Raw genomic sequence first — 19,061 nt, 5'->3', positions numbered from 1 at the left:
TGCACCTGTGGCCATGTCACCATCCTCCTGCACACCCTCCACAAGCCCAGGCTCCTTAAAACCCATCTCTGGAGGACCGAAACAAGGCGAGCGGGACAGTCAACCCAGCTGGCACCCAAAGGAGAGGTGACCAGGAGGCAGAGGAAAGCAAACACACCTGTACCTATTGTGGGCAAGCAAGCGCAACTCTATGTCCAAGAATAAAAAAAATAAAGTAATGCCAGCAGTGGGCAGGAAAGCAGCACTGGTGGGAAGGGCACAGCTTGTGAAGGGGTTGGTGTTCGTTCCCACTGAGGCGAGATTGGAGCTTTTCTCTCAGCTCAAGGTCTCCACAGGATCACCTCGTGCAAGCACACCAACAGCCTTCCTCACCCTCAAAAGCTGCACATTCATGGAAAGAAAGGAGCTTGACAATCTCAGCTAGAGGAAAGGTACTTCCAAGGCTTAACATCTGACGAATTTGCTGAATGTCCCAACTCCAGGTCAGGATCTCGCTGCTCTCAGGCGCAGCAGGAAGGCCTGGAGCTGCCACCCTGATTAAGCCTATCAGCTTTCACTGAAAACGGATGAGAAAAGCTTCATGCAACCCCCTAGTTAGAAGGAATTACTGCTTTGGCATCATTAGGGCAAGGTAAAGCAAGTTAATGATTCATTCCACATAATACAAATGCTTTCATCTTCATTAATTTTACTTTTTCATACAGTTCCATTTCTGACAACCCCACACTCCACAGGGAATTTGTACTTGAATCCCTGACATGCAAACAACAAGAGAGCAAAGAAATTAGGAGAGAGCAGGGCAGGAGGATAGACCTGCTCTACCTGGACAGCCAACCAGGGACTTCTTAGGGACACTGGTTTCCAAAAAATGTGAAACAGCTTTAAAAAACCAACATCAAGTTTTGTCCACTTCTGCCCTATTCCCCTGTTGGTTGGGGGATTCATAAGATCAGAAGCCAGGTCAGTCCTTGCAGTAAAGGGGTCTCTTGCATGGCACAAGAGGAAATATGATCACAATTCAAGTGTGATGTCTCAATGCCAACAAAGAGGAGGGGGCTGGCTGGACCCTTGCGTACTCAGACCCCATAAGGCTCTCCAGTGTCTTTGTGCCAGGTGTGGGCACCCACCTTCAAACCAAGGAACCGCAGCTGCCCTGGCACCAGGGTCCTGCCCAAGGAAAGCTCTCAGATACCCTGCTCCCAGCAGAGCTGGAGACCTTCCATGGACATGACCCACACAACCACCAGGCTACTTCCCAAGGGAAACAGGGATGCCCTGGACAATGGGAGCCCACCCGTGGGGTGGCAGCTGTGCCACAGCAATGAGTAACCAGGAGGTAGATAACATCGTGCCCCCTCCAAGGGACAGAACTGGGATGGGCATTGGCTTCCTTGCTCTCACGTGGGGCGGCACTCACCTGCCAGAGGTTTTTGGATGCTATTCCTTTAAGGCACAACAGGTGGAAATGCAGGGCTAGAGGTACAGGAGTATTTAAAACAGCGAGGCACTGCCAGAGCCCAGTGTCCGGCTGTGGGAGGGAGGCAGGACACTGGCAGGACGTCCTGGGGCTGGCCACCGAGACCCAGCAACTCCAAGAGCCATCGGTCCAAAAGAAAAAGAAGTACAAAATAGTCCGCAGAGTAACTTGGAGTGTAAGTAGTGCCTTTCGTTGTCATTCTGAAATGCAGAATAGTTTGTACTACTGCCTGGAGATGGGGAAGGAGAGGAATAGGAATCTTGGGACACTTTTAGGGACTTTTCCTCACACGTGTGTGAAGAGAAGCAGCAGCTCTGAATGAATGGCTGTGCAGGGCTTGCTGGTGGGGGGACCGATTTCTTTAAAAGAAGGTCAAAAGCATAGGACCAGGCTTATATCTCTGTTTTTTTCTCTGCAGTAGACTTTTAAACTTTTCCTAAAAATCATCATTACAATATTTGCATTAAGTTTTATCCTAGAAAATAACAAATGTTAGTAAATATTACTGTAGTAAACTAAACTGTTGCAACTCAGTCTATGGTCATTATAGTCTTTTGAATCACAACGTGGAGATAATCATCAGGATGCAGATTTTGAAAATTATGAGAAGACTTTGTGCAGTTATGTCCTAAATGAGCTCTGAAGAGCTATCAAGTGTGTACAGTTAAAAGGAAGATAAACAGATACTGAAGCATAAGTGAATGGGATGTACTTGGGGGTCCTAAAACTGAAATAAGAGAAGGCTGGCAGACTCCTTCCACATTTAGGCCAGCAGTGAAGCAGTGGGTTTCTGCACATCTGAATTCTTACTCTGCCAAAGAAACATATATAGGACTTCTAATACGTTTAATCTGAAATACCAAGAAATACCATAGCAATTGTGCACTGGCAACAGCCAGCAACTGCCATGGTGCAGTAAGGGCTGTGGGATCACAGTAAGTTCCTGCTCCTTGAAATATGAGCAATATTAAACTAGAATAATAATTTAATAGTATTGAACTTGGTTTCACTTTCTAGCACAACAGAGAAGAAACAGAAAGTAAGAAACAAATGAAGCATGTCAGTCTTATCTGAAAAGCAAGAAGCTGGTGCATGGGTACCTTAAAGGAACATAAAATTAGGCATGCAGCACAAACTCAGCAGGAATTTCAGTCACTGCCATGAGGGCTGTCTGATTATCGTTTTTCATTTGTTTTCCAGGATGTATTCCTCATAGAACAGTGTTTAATTGGCACTTACAAACCTTCTTAGCTAGGAGGGTCACAAGCACTGCAGACATCCCTAAATCTGCTGATTTCTTAACAATTACAGTTAGTCTTCAATAAGCCTAGCTGTTTCTGCTCACTGCATCACAAAATCAGCACCTCCTATTTATTCTTTCTGTATTATAAAGGACCCATTGGTTTGGAACGCGAAACACTTCTTTTCTCTATGTGTAGGTCAGCTTGCTCTTCTATCTCCAAGTTGATTGCTCATTCATAACTCCATGAAAATGGAGTGGATTGGTTGTTTTCCCCACCCCATTACTGCAAATAAAACTCACAGCCAGGCCATCTGTGCCATGATCTTGATGGGCAACATAAAGATGTAGATGGCCCCAGCAAGAACTCCCTTGCCCTGCCCTTCCAGGCACTTACCACCCCCATGGATGCCCGTGGCACCCCCATGGATGCTCCTCCTCACAGTATAAGCCCTGCTGCTGCTCAGCCCTGCCTGTCTCCACATCAGTTTGCATCTGTGCAACCTACTCATGCTCACAGCAGGTCTTGCTTTGAAGGGATTTGGGAGGGGGGGTGAGAAATATTTACTCCATTCTATATATTATTCTCTCTCATATATTTGAATGAGTGTCAATGTTCTACAAAACAGGACTCCCAGGCTTAAATTACAGACGAGGCAACTAAACCTTCATGTTTAGATCATCCCATAGCGCGTCCTTGACACTGGTCATTGTTAAGAGCAATAGTTAATAGCTAATGGATTGAACTGTGCTGGTCCCTGGCAAGCTGCATTAGGGGTGTACTGGCTTCTCAAAGCTCAGCCTCGCAGCTGAGCCAGCAGAATTTGGGAACTGAACTCTGGTAGTTCATACCCAGCAAGAGCAGCTGCTTGCTTGGGTTTGCATAACTCGGGCGCCAGGTCCTGATCCCTTTCAAATCATTATGAACCTGAAGTTATTCCTCCCGAGAACTGATAGAGTCATGAAAGCACCACAGAAACCCAGAGAAGGGCTTGTCATGAATGATACCTGGTAGAGAAGAAAGGTCACTATTTTTTCCATTTGCATGGCTTTTCACACCAAACCCACATTGCAACACGTCTGCGTCTCACTCAGCACTGATCAGCGAAGCCACTTTGGCGCATGCATGCACCAAGCTCTAATGTGCTTTGGTGGTAGGAAGAAACACAACAAAATCCAAATTACGGAAACATGTTACAAGGAGTAATGAGTTTTTCTCTGCCATGATGGTCACCTGGCACTGCCAGATACAGAAGGCCCACACCGATACGTTTGTGCATCTGTACCTGAAGCCCAAAATGAAGCCTTGCATCCACTGCCAGCTCCAGGAAAGATCTCACCAATACATAACAAAGGAGCACTATTTTTTTGCCCTTTCTCTAGTCCTAAAAAAGTTAGGACAGACCAGTGGGAAGCTGCAGGTTGTGTACAGGCTGGGCACAGGCACCACCCCTGGGCACCCAGCAGGACAGGAGCACTGCAGACCCACCAGCACACCTCTTGTCGACTCTCGCTGCCCATCTGCTTCTGGAGACAGCACACACAGCATTTCCCTCCAGTTCCAAGCCTCTCAACTCTTCTATACCCCTCTGCAAACATTTGCTGTCCTCTCTCCTTCCAACTTCCACTCTATCTCCAGAAGCATTCATACAAATTGTTACACAGCCACTTACTAGCTCCCCCTTTCCTATGAGCTCAGCAACCTTTTCTTTTCCCTGGAGCTCTGAGGTTTAAACCTTGTACTCCAACTAGAGAGCAAATCCAGCAGCAAACATTCTCAGAAAGCAAGAAAGAACCAGAGCTCTTTTACCAGCAGCTTGATGAAATTCCCCTCCAGCATCTCCAATGGTGCCTGCTCCTTGCAGAGCCACCAAAGCACCTTTGCAGCATCTCTCTGGGCTGGAAAGTCTTGCTCCAGAGCGCAACATGGAGTTGGCAGCAGAGAGGGGATTTCTAGTGGATCAGCATGGAAATACAGCACAGAAATACAACACAGATTTTTACATAAGCAGGGGCTGTGCATGCTCAGACTTGCTATCCGTGGGAATTTGCTCCATTCATTCAGTGAGTGGGGGAAGTTTTTAGCAACATGTGAGAAAACAGGACTAGAGGTGGCTCAGAGCTGCAGATGTTGCAGATGTTGGTTGTGCAAACATAGCTATTGCTCTTAAGTAGGCACAAGCACACTCGTGTGTGCTCAAAGACAGAGATGCAAAACTTCTAACATGCCCATGAAGGCCCTGATGCTACCACTCTTGCACACATCTTTCTGGACACAGCTATACCTCTGTTTCAAAAGCGGTCTTGGTAACACTTCCCTACCTGACAAAGCAATGTCATCAGTAACCCTGAAGTAGCTGATAGCTTTAGGAAGGCCTCAAACTAACAGATTATTCAAATTTTGCCAAGCTGAACTGGGATCCCGCTTGCAGTGCAGAGGTAAAGGGCAGCAAGGTGACCATCAGTGAGAAGAATCACTGTTTGCAAGGGGCAAACATCAAGGCCCTTTTTTGTGCCGTACTGTTTGCTTTCTGCAGAATATGTTGTGTTTGTCTTGCTGGCTCCTTCTGGGATATGCGTGAACAAGCATTTTTCACGCTCAGTGAGTTAACTATTAGCCACGGACAAGTGGCCACTGAGAAATTAGAAATCACAGTACAAGGAAGAAAGCACAACAGTATGCCTTTCATCTTAACACGGAAATAAAAGACTTTTTCATCTACCGGGAATTACCCTTAATAAAACTGTGTCACTCGACGCCCTGAAATCAAATTCCTCCAACTGCTTATAAAGATTTTCCTTGGCACCTACTATCCTTCTCGGGAACTCGGAGTGCGCAGGTAGATCAACAGTCACACTCAGGAAATGAGCATTTCCACCACTGCACCTTGCAGTGTCCAACCGTACACTCAGTTCTGGCCAAAGAAAACAGCTTAGTGAATTTGGCTTCCTCCGAGCCATCTCTCAGCCCAAAACCAGGGAAAGGTCAGAAATATTCATCCTGAAGACTACGGACACAATTCAGGAGAGACACAGTTTGCTTTGACATTCCTCAATAACATTATTTTTGAGTCCATTTTGGTTTAAGTTGGATTCTTAGAGGGGTTGAGGGGTAAATCCTTGCACCTCACTAATGGCAGGGGGTTGGACTGGATGATCTTCAAAGGTCCTCTCCGAACCAAACCACTCTGATTCTGCAAGAGCAGGTTTTCCTAAGGAGTGGTTTTGGCACTCGGGCTCACAGGTGACCAAATCTTCCTTTCACTGGACAGATTTTGAAAGAAAATATGATCCCAACTGTTAAACTATCAGAAGCAGCATTATCTCCTAGAAAGGATCCAGAAAGCAGTTGAGCTCCAGGTTGCCATCTGACTCTCATGTCTGCCAGGGCTCCGTGGCTTTTGGACTATTTTTGGAGTTCAGCCTTGTGATTTCCAAGTGTAAAACCAGATACCATTTCTGATTTTGAAGCAAGTCTCTTCTGGTTTGGCAAAAAATCGCTTTTTATGCTGTGCATACCAATGCTGATGCCTGTCCCTGGGGCACCCTGCTCTGACAGACACATCGGTGGCTTGCAGGCATTGCATTAGCCCAGTTTGTTACAAGAACAACTCCCCTGATTTTATGTGAAAGGAGACTGGGGTGCTGGAATGAGACCCAGGAGCAGTCACAATGCAACACAGGCAAGAAATCAACTCCTTCTTCCCATTCAATTGGGTGACAGATGTGATTAAATACTATATTTCACTCTAGCTCAAGTAGCCACAACCCTCATACCCTTCAGGCATGAGGATTATCAGAAGACTTGATCTGTTAAAATTATTTTGCAAATGTGATTATTCACCAGCTTCTGTGCCTTTTCCAGGTAATGCAAGAAAAATGACTTTACTAGTGCTCATCTTCTTGCTCACCTGCCTCTCAGCTGAGTCTGCAAGCAGCAGATACCCCCCCAAGTCCTCAAGTAAGTGTGACCTGGCTTGGACACATCTTGTGGGTGTCCCAAGACCAGAGGTGGCATTGCTAAGTGGGGAGAAGGGTTCAGGGAGTGTCTGTATCCCATCAGTGCCCATCACTGCCATGAGGCCTCTCAGAGCACACGATGCTGCACAGCCCTAGGTCTGTGCTCGCCCTGGTACACCTGACCTGCTCTGCAGCCCTATTTACAGCCAACATATTTTCCTCTTGCAGTCTCAAGCCCCGTGTTTGGACCACGGCAAGTTTATGGGCTGCTCAATGGGTCAGTCACCGTGAAATGCTTCTACCCTCCCACCAGCGTGAACAGGCACGACAGAAAGTACTGGTGCAGGGAATCGGCCATGGGCTGCATGACCGTTGTCTCCACCAACGGCTACACTGCTCCGGGCTACCAAGGCAGAGCCTCCATCACCAACTACCCCCAGGCAGAAAACTTCCAGATTGACATCTCCGGGCTTACAATGGCAGACAAAGGCACCTACCAGTGCGGTATTGGTATCAATGGCAGAGGGCTCTCGCACAAAGTCAGTTTGGAGGTTTCTGAAGGTAATTACAGTCTTGGGGTTCCTTAAAGTAGTATTTTCTTTTACTTCCCTCCCAAATCCATTTTAATAAGGCTCCACAAATAGTCTGTCCATTGTCATGGTGGCATAGCTCTGGCAAGAAGGCTCTGAGAGAAGCCCCACTATAGAGCAGGCACTGACTGGTGTCTCTGTGCACAGCTCCACACGTGCCCGAGGGAGCCGAGCTCTTCCATGTGGAGCTGCACAGCACTTTGACCACGTCCTGCAGCTTTGGAGAGAAATACGTGAGCGAGCGGAAATTCTTGTGCAAGATGGAGAAAAACGGCTGCCGTAACATCATTGATAGTTATGGGAAAATTGATGATGATTACACCGGGCGAGTTCTGCTGAGCAACAAGGAGCCCCCAGGCTCCTTCAGCATCGTGATAACTCAGATGGGCTGGGAAGACTCTGGCTTGTACCTGTGCGGGGTCGGCGTCCATGGGGAGACTGGAGAAACAAAGGAACTGGATGTGCATGTCTATGAGGGTAAGATATTCCCAGTGGTTTTTTGCTTCCTCTCTGATTCTTTCTAGAAGCATCACTAGCAGGCTCACTCTATGTAACAAAAAATTTAATTTCCCTTTGTGGAGTGCTACTATCCTCTCCTCTCATCCAGACACTTCTTTCTATCCATTTAGCTATCTGTAATGTACTAAACCATCACTAATAAGGCTTGCATCGAGACTTAATTTCCCAGCCGTGGCCACCTATTTTCCCCAGCCTGGCTGGCCCAGAACTCCCGAAGGCAGACTCTGCCTACTAGCTTGAGACAAGCAAACTGTCTCTTCAAGTCTTAATTCTTTAAATTTCAAAATGACAGCTGTAGAAAGGAGAAGACTTGCCCTTTCCCTAGCAAAGGGGACAAAACTTTGAGATATCAGCACACAAAGCCAACCACCAGTCAATGAATCTGGGAAAAGGAAAGGCCTGACAGACCCTTTAGGGTCAACTACTGGCAGCGCCAGGACGGTCTCCTACTGTCTGCACCCCTGAGCTTTGCCTCACCTTGCTTTAGACACAACAGCTTAGCTTGATCTGCTAACATTTATTCTCTTGGGAGAGAGCCACATGGGCAAAAGTCAGACATGTACAGCTGCTCATTTCATTTTTATCTCCAGTGTCAAGTGTTCCTCAGGGAAAGCCCACCATAATTGGAGTTAAAGGAAGCTCAGTAACTTTTGAATGCCGCTACGAGCCTCAAAAAGAGACCTCAGAGAAGCAGTGGTGCAAGTGGAGAAACGATGGGAAAGGGTGTACTAACATCATCAACACCTCTGGGTACGTCTCACCCTTGTATGAAGGAAGAGTGGCCATGTACGACAACCCCGGTAACAAGACAATCACCGTCATCCTGAACCAGCTGCAGAACGATGACAGTGGCTACTACTGGTGCATGACAGGGGATGAAAAGGAGCAGCAATCGTCAACCGAGCTGAAGATCATAGAGGGTACGAGCTCGCGCGTTGGCAGGTCTCTGCCTGCTCGGTGGGTGCAAACCAACCTCCTCACCACCACAAAGGAGCAGATATGGCTTTTTGGAAAGAGATGTAAGGTCTAACTCTGAACTTCTATCTCATTGTGCATTTCCCCCGATGCCCCATTAGTTTTAAAATGGAAATACAAGGTTTCAGTTTTATGGGAAAGTGTTATGGGAAACAAAATTTTCTCATGCAACTATTTCTTAAGCCTCGCAAAAAAACCCCAAAATCCCAGCTTTCACCCAGAGATGCATACGCAGCATCCTGAACATTAATTTAGCAACATTAGGAGCACTTTCCCTGAAAGACACATCTCCTGGTTCACCACATCTAGTGACACCACTACCTGTCGACTACCGTTCCCACTGCTGACACCACTAACACCAGCCCTGGTGCTCTGCTTGCCCTTGCAGGAGAACCCGGTTTGGAAGGAAAGAAGGACGTGGAGGCACAAGTGGGTTCACGGGTGGATTTAACTTGCTCTTACCCCTGCAAGTACTACTCCTACCAGAAGTATTGGTGCAAGTGGACCAGCACTGGCTGCACCCCCATGCCCGCTTCTGACCAGCAGCAGCCGGGGCCAGACGTCACCTGTGACACCGACAACAAGACGGTCGTCCTCAGCTTCAGTGAGGTGGCAATGGCAGACCAAGGGTGGTACTGGTGTGGAGTGAAGCGCGATGGCCGCTACAGGGAGACCATGGCCGTGTACCTGTGGGTGAGGGAAGGTGAGCTCCAAGGCAAAGGCAGGGGCTTTGCTGCCCCTCAGGGCTGTGAACCATCTGCCTTCTGCTGAGAGGAAACTCCTCTCCGTATCCGCTAGGTCGCAGCACCTTAAAACAGAAGTGCTCTCATCCAGGCAGCATCCCAGACTTGGTGCCAAGATCACCCTGACGCGGCATAATTTGTCATAGTTGTCTTTATCTACTCACTGGTTCCTGCTTTCCAGTTGTAAAACCCCCACCAGTCTAAAAATCACTTCCTTCCACACCAGTTTTACTTTTTAACCCTGTCCTTACTCTATATTGCCATTTCAATTTGTGGCATCATTTATTTTAAGCAACATCTGCTACCTGTCAGGTGAAGGTGTGCATGAAGTTCAGAGATGCATCTTGCTCCAGGGACTTGTCTTAATAAACAGGAAAACAGTAGGGAGGAGGAAAGGAAAGGCTATCACCAACTCTTCTTGGACAGCAAGGGGCTTAGTCTCAGCTTTGGTGCAGTATTTTGTTTTTTCTTGGGAAGGAATGTTGTAAGAAGCAGAGCAGAAAAAAAGTATAGCACTAGATATCCCACATGCAGCCGTCCTAAGTGGGTGACGGTCAAAGTGAAAACAGAGACAAATAGCCTCGTTTCACTGCCTTTGGCAGGCAAAGAGCTAGAAATAAAAGCAAACCAAGTAATCAATTTTGTTCAGGAAATACTAGAGGTAGAAATTCAAAATGCAGGACTCCTTGGAAATACATAGGCAGAGTATTTCTTACTTAATATTTTTGCAATAAATTATTTGGAATGAGATTATTTCAGATCTCTAAACCCCATCTTAAAGATCCTCTCGCATACTGCCAAAACCCACCACAGTTCCACCTGCGCCAAGTACATCCAATAAATCCTTGTGTCACCACCTCCACGCTGCTCCTCACCCCACTGACTGCTGCTCTTCCCTTGGGATGCAGGGAAAGGGGACAACCGCAGCCCGGACCTGCTGGACGTTGATGACTCCAGCCACGCCGAGCCCCCCAGCCACGCTGACGAGGGCTTTGTACCCCGAGAAAGAGCGTACAGCGATGCTGGGGTGCAAAGCGCAGCTGCCTCCGAAAGGTTGGTTCTCTCCAGCCCTGTCATTTATTATTTTTGTGACATTTACATTAACCCATTGACAGTACCATTTGCATACAGCATGTGTGGTTTAGCAACAATAACGAAATAGCTTGTGCCTAAAGACCTTAGCTCAAAACACCAGACGTAAAGAAGAAAAATGTTACAGCTAAAGGCAAAATGTTTTGAAATTAATCTCTAGCTCAAGAAAATACAGTCCAAGAAGGGAATAATTAGAGATTCCAAGTGCAGAAAAACCAACTGAAAATACCTCTGTCAAGATTAGAGTGCTTTCCTCCACACATTTATAACCAAACTGCTGGTGCAGGTGGTTTGGCACAATCTCTGTCCTGCACTTTTATTTACCCCTTGTGATGTGCTGGGATCCAGTTCATTCATTGAACTGCATTGTGCTTACTCAGATTTACCATCCTAGACTGCTGGAAATTGATCTTATTCAGTCTCAAAGAATTAAGAAAAGAAAAAGAATTATTTCTCAGCTTGGTAACATATCTTTCCCTCCACTCCAGCTCTGATCAAAGCCATAGCCCCAGTACCATTGCTTTAGTCCTGGGCCCTGTTGGTGCCGTGCTCCTGATCCTCGTCACAGCTTTTGCTGCTTTTAAATACCGGCAGCTGAAGAGATCTGGTGAGTCCCTGCCTTTTCCTGCCTCTCAAGAAACAGCAGCAATATTAAGACAAAGGCAATACCTTGTACACAGGGTGCCAGGGCAGAGCCAGAGACCCTCCCTCCATGGGCTTTACATGTGGCATTGCACGATGTCTTCTTGCACAGGGGTGGTTTGGAGGCTGATGCATTCTAAACAGCTATATCGAGGTATTTATCTCCTCCCTCTTAACAGACCTGGTGTCCATTGGGAGCTACAGGACCAACATCAGCATGTCTGACTTTGAAAGCATGAAGGGGTACAGTGCAAGCAACAATGCCTGCGTGAAGGAGAACCAGGAGACTCAGCTGGGAGGGGACGGTAGGTCACTGACCGAGGGGCTCAGTCCCCAGCCCCAGGGCAAGCGGTTTGCAGAAGGACCCTACAAAAGCCACAGCAACCCCTGCCTACCAATGGCCCCACACCCTGACACCTCCCCTTTCTCTCCCTGCAGAGTTCATCACCACCACGGCTGCCCCGGAGAGTGCTGCTGAGACAAAGAAAGCAAAAAGGGTAAGAGGAGGCATGAGAGAGCCCACTGACCTGGGAGACACCATCAGAGCCCTCCAGCTTCTGCCAAAAGAGCTGCTTTCCCCTGGAGGCCTCATTTATACTGAGGTGCTCCCCATCTTACCTGGATCTGGGCACCTGCTGCAGATCAGCCTCCACGGGGGACCTTAACCCTGTCCTGACCTCACATTTAGCAGAGACCACAGTAGCAATCACCTGGCTTCATGATCTAGCACCCAGCAGGGTCCAGAGGTGCCTTTCTTTTTAGAAGCCCTTCTTTTTAGAAGTTCCTAACCAAAAGCAAAATGTAGGTGCTGGAAGTGCCAGGAGCTGAACTGGGCATTAAAGAGATCCTTTGCAGAGCCAGAAGCTCCATGTTAGAGTTAAGCAGCATTTGCAGCTGTTGCCTGCCTTGAGAATCAACGAGATCAGGCAGTTCTGCATGAAGGAAATTAGGGTGCGAAACAAGCCGGAGAGATATAGTGTATTCCTGCAAAATTATGCCCGCTGATCCCCTTCAGGCTGTAACAGGAAAGGCAAGGCAGTCACTAAGCGGTATCAGAACACCAGTAAAACCCAGCAGCGTTAGGACAGGTGAGGTGGGTGCCCACACACAGGGACACACATGCCACAGAATCCCAAACCCACAAACACTTGGGGTCTGCTCCAAGGCTGAGCAAAGGCACAATGCTCCCGCAACAGCACTGGTGTGACCTGCAGGATTGTCCCTCCTGTCCAGGCTGCCCATGTTGTCCCGAGGAGCTTGCACCTCCACAATGCTGCCCTGTCCCCAGCCACCTAACAGTGTCCCCCTGTCCTTCCTAGAGCTCCAAGGAGGACGCTGACCTTGCCTACTCCGCCTTCCTCCTCACCTCGGGCAGCATCACGCAGGGTGGTGCTGGGGGGGGCAGCACGACCCCAGCCGAGCACCCCCCGAACTGGGAAGGCCAGATCTGACAGAGAGGGACTGAGAGGTGGCAGCGACTGGAACCAGTTCAACCCTGAGGATCAGAGCAGGACACCAGCAAGCAGCACTGTTTATTGCTACCGCAATTTGCTATAGCTTTGACCTTTTTTTGCTTAAATTCAGCTTTGAGCGGTGTTGAGAAGGAATCGTTTGATGCCAAGTGAGGTGGCTGGGCTGGAGGAGCAGCTCAGACCGGGAAACGGCAGGAGCTCAGGTGGCTTAACCCCCCCCCAGCCCCAGCCCCACCAGTGCCCTCACGACACGGTGGGCTCCAAAGGCCAGAAGGCACATTTTACAAAAATCTCATTTTCTTTTCAAGGCAGCTGGAAAACCCTCTAAGAACAATGACCCGCGCTTCTCATTCCTCTCAGCTTTCTCATCCAGAGGGCAGTACCTGCAGACCAGACATGGTCTGAAGTGTTTTTATGCACAAGCAATAAAAAATACCACTGGCTTTCAGCAACCAGGAGACTCACAGTGCGTGGGAGGGCACAGGAGAGAGCACTCAAAGAGGTGCAATAGAGGTGCATTGGGGGGGGGGGGGGGGGGGGGGAGGGTGGCGGAATTTCTCCTCCTCTCACTGCAGCATTACAGCATCACATCTGGTGCTGCAAATGGCAGAAGAAACCCACAATTAATGGGGATAAACAGGAAATGGTTTTACATGAATTAGCACAACGCCTATCAGCAGTGTATATAGCTGATTAGGCAACAGATACCACTGGACCCATTTGCATAGCACAGACCAAATTCACCAAAGCAGCCAAACCAGCAACCTCCCATTTCTGACTTGGAACAGCTGAGCTCAATCTGTGCCCCTCTGCCATGGAGCCGCCCCACTAAGGGTGGCCCTGAAAACCCACCCTGAATTAGCACAACGCCTATCAGCAGTGTATATAGCTGATTAGGCAACAGATACCACTGGACCCATTTGCATAGCACAGACCAAATTCACCAAAGCAGCCAAACCAGCAACCTCCCATTTCTGACTTGGAACAGCTGAGCTCAATCTGTGCCCCTCTGCCATGGAGCCGCCCCACTAAGGGTGGCCCTGAAAACCCACCCTCTGCTCAATAAACCTGAGCCACATGTCGCTCTCACATTTTCCCTGGCTGGCTTCTTGTTTATTCAGGTAGAAACAAGGATGGCTGTAATTAAATGTTGTCTCTTGTTCTTGTTTTTGAGAGTAGATGACAGAACAGAAAAAAGTAATTTATTGATGCGTGAATTTTCAAACAGCAGCATGACATTGGCTGTCAGCCAGATGCAGGTACAGATGGCTGAATTCCCCACAGATAAAGCAACGTGGGAAGCAGCAACGATGAAGTTGTGACCAAGCAGAGTAGCAATTTTCCCTGGCCACCAGGAAGGGGATGGGCCGGTTGCTGTTCTGGCTAAGAGGGGGGCTGCAGAGGTGGCCAACAGAGACAGAGCTGCTCAGGAGGGAAGGGGCAGAAACTGCGCAGACAAATGCAAATTCCTGAGCATGTGGTGCTTACATGCAGCTCTGATAGTGAGCCATAAACTATAAAGAATGAGGCGCATTACCGTGTCTAGGGTCTGACCTGAGGGTGTTATGGTAACACAAGAAGTGTATTTGTTTTAGTAAAATATGAGCTTTAAAATGAAATCGTTACGGTAGCTCAGCAATATGCTGTTTGCATAAGCTGAGTTTTCATCGAGGATAAAAACCAAATTATTCTTGAATCATGGACCGCCCCACAATGAGCACTGGGATGAGTTGGGCTCACTGTGAGCAGGATCAACAGCTCCCCTGGTGTTCAGGGCTGTCCTCGCATCTGCATCGCAGTGGTCATCGCTTTACCTTAAGCAAGGCCAGGACGTCAAATGTCCAGTTATGGCCCATCTGCGTCATCCCGAAGGTTGCATCCCCTTGGCAGTGTGGTGGGTAGGGGCTCAGATATTGGGAAAAGTGTGGAGGGGCCAGGACAGGTCTGCACCTGCCCGGAGTTGCTGGAAGTGAATGAATTGTTCTGGTGCAATAGGAAAGGTGTGGACTTGGAGAGTGTCCCTGGGGGCGAGCAGTCATAAAGCTGCAGGAGAACTCTAAAGTTTGGAAGTTTCTGAGAGGAGAAAACCCCTTTCACTCTCCCTTTGCAAACTGGCTTCCTCTCCAGCCTACCCAACAGCATCCTTTTCTTAGCTCCACTTCTCCCGCACTGGGAGCGGTGAGGATGTGATAAACTCAGCGCAGAGGCTGAGAAACGTGGAGGGGCTGAGCATCCCCCAGCCCCGCCAGCTTCCTGCTCCTTCCCACCACTGGCTCTTCCAGCTGGCTCCTCATCTCCAAAGGGGCACATACCTGGGCTGTGTGGAATTCGTCAGCTCAGTTTGACATGAAAGCAGTAAAATTTGCCTGGATTAAGGCATGCAACCCTCTACACAGGCTACAGAATCAATGAACTCTGATAAATAATAATCGTGATAGTGTAAGTTGAGGATGTGGAATAAATACCGCATTTCTCACTCAAGCTGTGATCCAGAACCCACCACAATCAATGGACAGGTCCAGAGGGACCCCACCAAGCAGCCCCATGTCCTTCATCACAGCATTCACCACACATGTCCACTGAATTCCTTGGGTCTGTGATGAGCTGTGGTATCTCACTGCACCACTGGTTCCTTCCTAATGATTTTTCCTTTAACAGAAAACCATGGTACATGCAAGATATGTCGTTCTTAACCAGTTGATTTCTAGGGTGATGGTGATGAAAGATTGGCATTCATAAACATGGAGGGATGCATCCACCCGCTCATGCCCTGGCACCAGAACAAATTAAAGTCGCACTTCAAAAACCCATGAGAAAGCAAGTTAAGAGAATCAAATCCCTGAGAAGCTTTCCCTTGGCATAAGCAAATATTTGAGGAAAGGTAGTGAGTAATCAAGGAGATCTTTCCTTTAAAAGTGAATCACCAAATCCCGCTCAGCCTGAAGCATGTGTGTATGTGCTATAGGGAAATGCTGCTGAGCTCACCCAGCCAGGGCACAAAACGGGCCCTTCCGCATGGTCTTGGTTCATTTACTACCACATTAATCAGCAACATGTATATTACCGCCTTGCGGGAGAACACAGTAGAAAAGGGATTTAGAGCATGCAGCACCAGTGGGTACCAGTAATATGTGTGCAGCTACTGGCTGCTGAAATAGCCCAAAAGGGGTGAAAACAGACCAGAACTGTACATTATGAGCAATAAAAATGGTCTTATGGACAAGCTGGGGTGATTTAGTATCATTCAAGTCTGAACTTTGATCTCTCTGGTACACCAGGAATGATGCATCACCTCGAGGATGCACAGAGTGACATTACCAGGAGTGACAGTATCTGCTCTGAAAGGGCACTGCGCTGAATTTGGAAAGTTTCACCAAGAAGAAACATATTCCTCAGAATTTTGACAGACAGACTCAGCACAGTTTCAAGTGGGGTTTATTTACAGTAATTGCAACAGATTTCCACAAAACTTTCTGAGTGTCAGTAAATTACACAATATATACAAGAATCCTTTTCTATTCAGCAACCACTTACCTTGCATAGAAAGTTTTCTTTCACTGATAAGGCAGAAAATATCATCTCAAAAGGAAACACAGATTTCTAAGGCGTGACATACCTGCTAGGACCTGTTCTTGGAAGCGTTTTTCACCCTGTACACCTCGTTTCAACCAGAGCAATCAGCGGCAACAGTCACGTAAGGCTGAGCCCAGATTTATGAGCCCTGATCTGCAGCATGAACTACCCAGAGTCGTCCCAGGAGGCACACAGCATTCATGAATATACATTTCTTACACAAAAATCTTATAATTTAAACAATACTTTTATTAAATGATCACAGCTTATATCTGCTAGGAGGAGACACCTTTATAGATTTTCCCTGGGAGAGTGTCCTTTGAGAGAAGTCAGCTAAGCAAGTGCTATGCCTATTTGATCAAACTCAGTATTTCATCTTAATACAAGACCCTGCTGATGCATTCGCCTTTGTACCTGGCTAAGCAAAACACCCAGCGTTTGCCTGGACACAGCTGCAGTCAGTGAGGAACTGCACTGATACAGTACACTATTTTTCCGTCCACCACTGGCATGTGCCATGTCCCAGCAGCTTCGTTAGCCCCAGCCGTTAGTGGGTCCGTTACCGCTTGCTGCTCTCTAAGCAGATTTCTCCATCCAGTCGAGGAAGATGTCCAGCTCGCCCAGGGATTTCATTGCTGCGGATGTGACATTCAGCTGAAATTATATAAAGGAAAAATATTTTAGCAAAGATAAGGAGTATAACCCAATGTAAAGAAAATCTGAATATCTTAGTAATTAATAACTAAAATTAGTCATCAACTTACCCTCTCATAGTTCGCAAGTATTTGCTTAAATTTCTTAGTGGATTCCTGTCCACACAGACACTTATTTTGCTTATGCTGGAAAAATAAGATACAATTCATTAGTTTGGGCAGTTAATTTTTAAAAAAGAAGAGTTCAATTTCCAATTATGCTGGAAATTACTGTGTAGACTGAGACCTTGTTCAGCTGTGGAAAAGGCTGCAGGTCCTTAAATCAGACGCCAGCTCAGAACAGAGTTGACTTTGACAGAGGGACAGGATAAATTCTGTGCTGGAGAACTAATGTGGGAGCTGGCTGGTGAGTGGGCAAGCATGAACATTTCTCAGCGAGCATACACACTCTTCACATCATTTGCATTCTTGTTAAAACTGTTTTTATAAATAAAGTTTTTGTCACTTTATGAATGCTTAGGTCTATTTATACACTAAATACTGACAGATGAAACTAAACTGCAGCACTGCTCAGGACTTACACACTGCCCGAGATTCCTCTTCATGCTGAGGAAGGAGTTGGCTATGCTGCTGATTTTTCGGTTCACATACGAGTCCTCGGTCTGACAGTGTTTGAAAACTTTGTCCATGTAGAAGTTGATGAGGCGACGGGCGATGCAGCATCTGTTTGCAGACTTAAGGAATAAATTTCATCTTAAAAAGGTCTTCCAAAGTGCTTTAAACTTGTAGTTGCCAGCCCTTCCCGCCCCCCCCGCCACTAGAACAAGACATGACTAACACCAAGCTCAGCAGCTGTGCACTGTGCAGGATATTTTGACTCAGTAAAGCTTTTTCAGTAATGCTTGCTGTAAATTGATAACATATATAGGCAATTATTTTAGAGTTATTTTCTAGGAGGTCCATCCTCAGCAAATCTCATTGAGTCAACAAAAAAAAATAGCTAGTATTGTAGCTGGGTATTAAAGGCTGAGACCTAAAATAGTGCCCCATGTCTGGTGCCTTTGAGTGTAAGAGAGCTGCAGAACACTGACTTATAATATATTTCAGCTGCTTTTGGATTCTTTAATAGCTTCCCACCCAAATCCTGATTCACTTCCCTATGCCTCCACCAAGTGAGGTGGTGGGAAGCCCCAGCTAAAGCTGCTGTAATTGGAGCATCACATCACAGCAAGAAAAATCTCTGCCCACCATTTCTGGAAAGACAGTCAGGGTGAAAGCCTGGTGCAGAAACCGGCAGTGGGACACCCACCTCTTTTCACATACGTGATCAGCATCACTTCATCCTCCCTGACCTGCTCAGCGTCTGCGTTTCGCAGGAACTTAGAAGTCACAATATTGAACAGCTTCCTCAGGTGCCCTGAGCTGGGACACCTCACCACCGGTGTTAGCGTGCTCGCTGGACAAAATTATTCAGAGAAAAACTGGAGATGCGGTAAAGGCACCTACCTTAACCTTGTGTAGGGAGTGGGGGTACGACAAGATGCTGAGGGTCCTGATGGGGTCCCTGGCTTGCTGCACGGGAGAAGACAGAGATGGTGATGGCTGTCAAGAGCAGCCAAATAAAGAGCTTCCCCCCAAGAGCCCGGTGCAATACTTACGATGTTGGTTTTAATCGCAGTGAAACCAGACCTAATCTCAGTCACACTCATGGAAATCCTGCAGGGTCCAAAGTGGAAGATTTTGTTCCCGGCTGTCGGCATCAAATTCAACCAACACGACATGGAGAAGAGGCAAAGGAATAAGGGGTATCCCTTCATGATGATGCAGGATGCAGACACGACCGGCTAACTCTTTCCTAAATAACAAACACAATCGTTAATCTATGTATTTTATACAGGACTTGTACATGTACGCATGTATTTAAAAAAAACCACACTAATATCTCTTACCCATTTCTTCTTTATTCCTTATATTCAAGAGAAAACAAAATCAAATAAAGACAAATATTTAACAAAAGATCCCAAAAGAAGGAAAAAAAACAAAACCCAAACAACTCAACAGTAAAAGATTACATGTAAATAGACAAAGCTTTTCTGAAAACTTTTAATCTGAAAAGTGAATACAG

General features: G+C 47.1%; 2 protein-coding genes across 2 annotated transcripts; one reads left to right on the top strand and one right to left on the bottom strand.

Moving 5' to 3' along the window:
• The first annotated feature begins 6,596 nt into the window (after nucleotides 1–6,596).
• PIGR (polymeric immunoglobulin receptor) lies at nucleotides 6,597–12,689 on the top strand. Its single transcript, XM_010188899.1, has 10 exons — nucleotides 6,597–6,682; nucleotides 6,913–7,238; nucleotides 7,415–7,744; nucleotides 8,377–8,706; nucleotides 9,150–9,464; nucleotides 10,413–10,557; nucleotides 11,085–11,203; nucleotides 11,418–11,543; nucleotides 11,677–11,735; nucleotides 12,558–12,689. The coding sequence occupies exons 1-10, from the start codon at nucleotides 6,597–6,599 to the stop codon at nucleotides 12,687–12,689; spliced, it is 1,968 nt and encodes a 655-aa protein (XP_010187201.1).
• Nucleotides 12,690–16,859: 4,170 nt separating this feature from the next.
• LOC104544128 (interleukin-20-like) lies at nucleotides 16,860–18,753 on the bottom strand. The gene is made up of 5 exons (XM_010188898.1): nucleotides 18,595–18,753; nucleotides 18,443–18,508; nucleotides 17,518–17,670; nucleotides 17,048–17,122; nucleotides 16,860–16,937 (listed from the first exon to the last, which is right to left on the bottom strand). Exons 1-5 carry the CDS (start codon nucleotides 18,751–18,753, stop codon nucleotides 16,860–16,862), a joined length of 531 nt encoding a protein of 176 aa, XP_010187200.1.
• Between the last annotated feature and the right edge of the window lie 308 nt (nucleotides 18,754–19,061).

The sequence above is a fragment of the Mesitornis unicolor genome, unplaced genomic scaffold (genome assembly GCF_000695765.1).
Source record: "Mesitornis unicolor isolate BGI_N332 unplaced genomic scaffold, ASM69576v1 scaffold36947, whole genome shotgun sequence".
Lineage (NCBI taxonomy): Eukaryota > Metazoa > Chordata > Aves > Mesitornithiformes > Mesitornithidae > Mesitornis > Mesitornis unicolor.
The sequence above is the reverse complement of the archived record's forward strand: the minus strand, read 5'-3'. Positions and strand labels throughout refer to the sequence as shown.

Bases quoted from the DNA above. Each gene is read 5' to 3' on its own strand.
- PIGR (XM_010188899.1), top strand. From the start codon at position 6,597: ATGACTTTACTAGTGCTCATCTTCTTGCTCACCTGCCTCTCAGCTGAG. The intron at 9,465-10,412 runs GTGAGCTCCAAG...CTTGGGATGCAG, and splicing joins GTACCTGTGGGTGAGGGAAG to GGAAAGGGGACAACCGCAGC. The intron at 11,204-11,417 runs GTGAGTCCCTGC...CCCTCTTAACAG, and splicing joins CCGGCAGCTGAAGAGATCTG to ACCTGGTGTCCATTGGGAGC.
- LOC104544128 (XM_010188898.1), bottom strand. From the start codon at position 18,753: ATGAAGGGATACCCCTTATTCCTTTGCCTCTTCTCCATGTCGTGTTGG. The intron at 18,509-18,594 runs GTAAGTATTGCA...TCTCCCGTGCAG, and splicing joins CTGCGATTAAAACCAACATC to CAAGCCAGGGACCCCATCAG. The intron at 16,938-17,047 runs GTAAGTTGATGA...ATATAATTTCAG, and splicing joins TACTTGCGAACTATGAGAGG to CTGAATGTCACATCCGCAGC.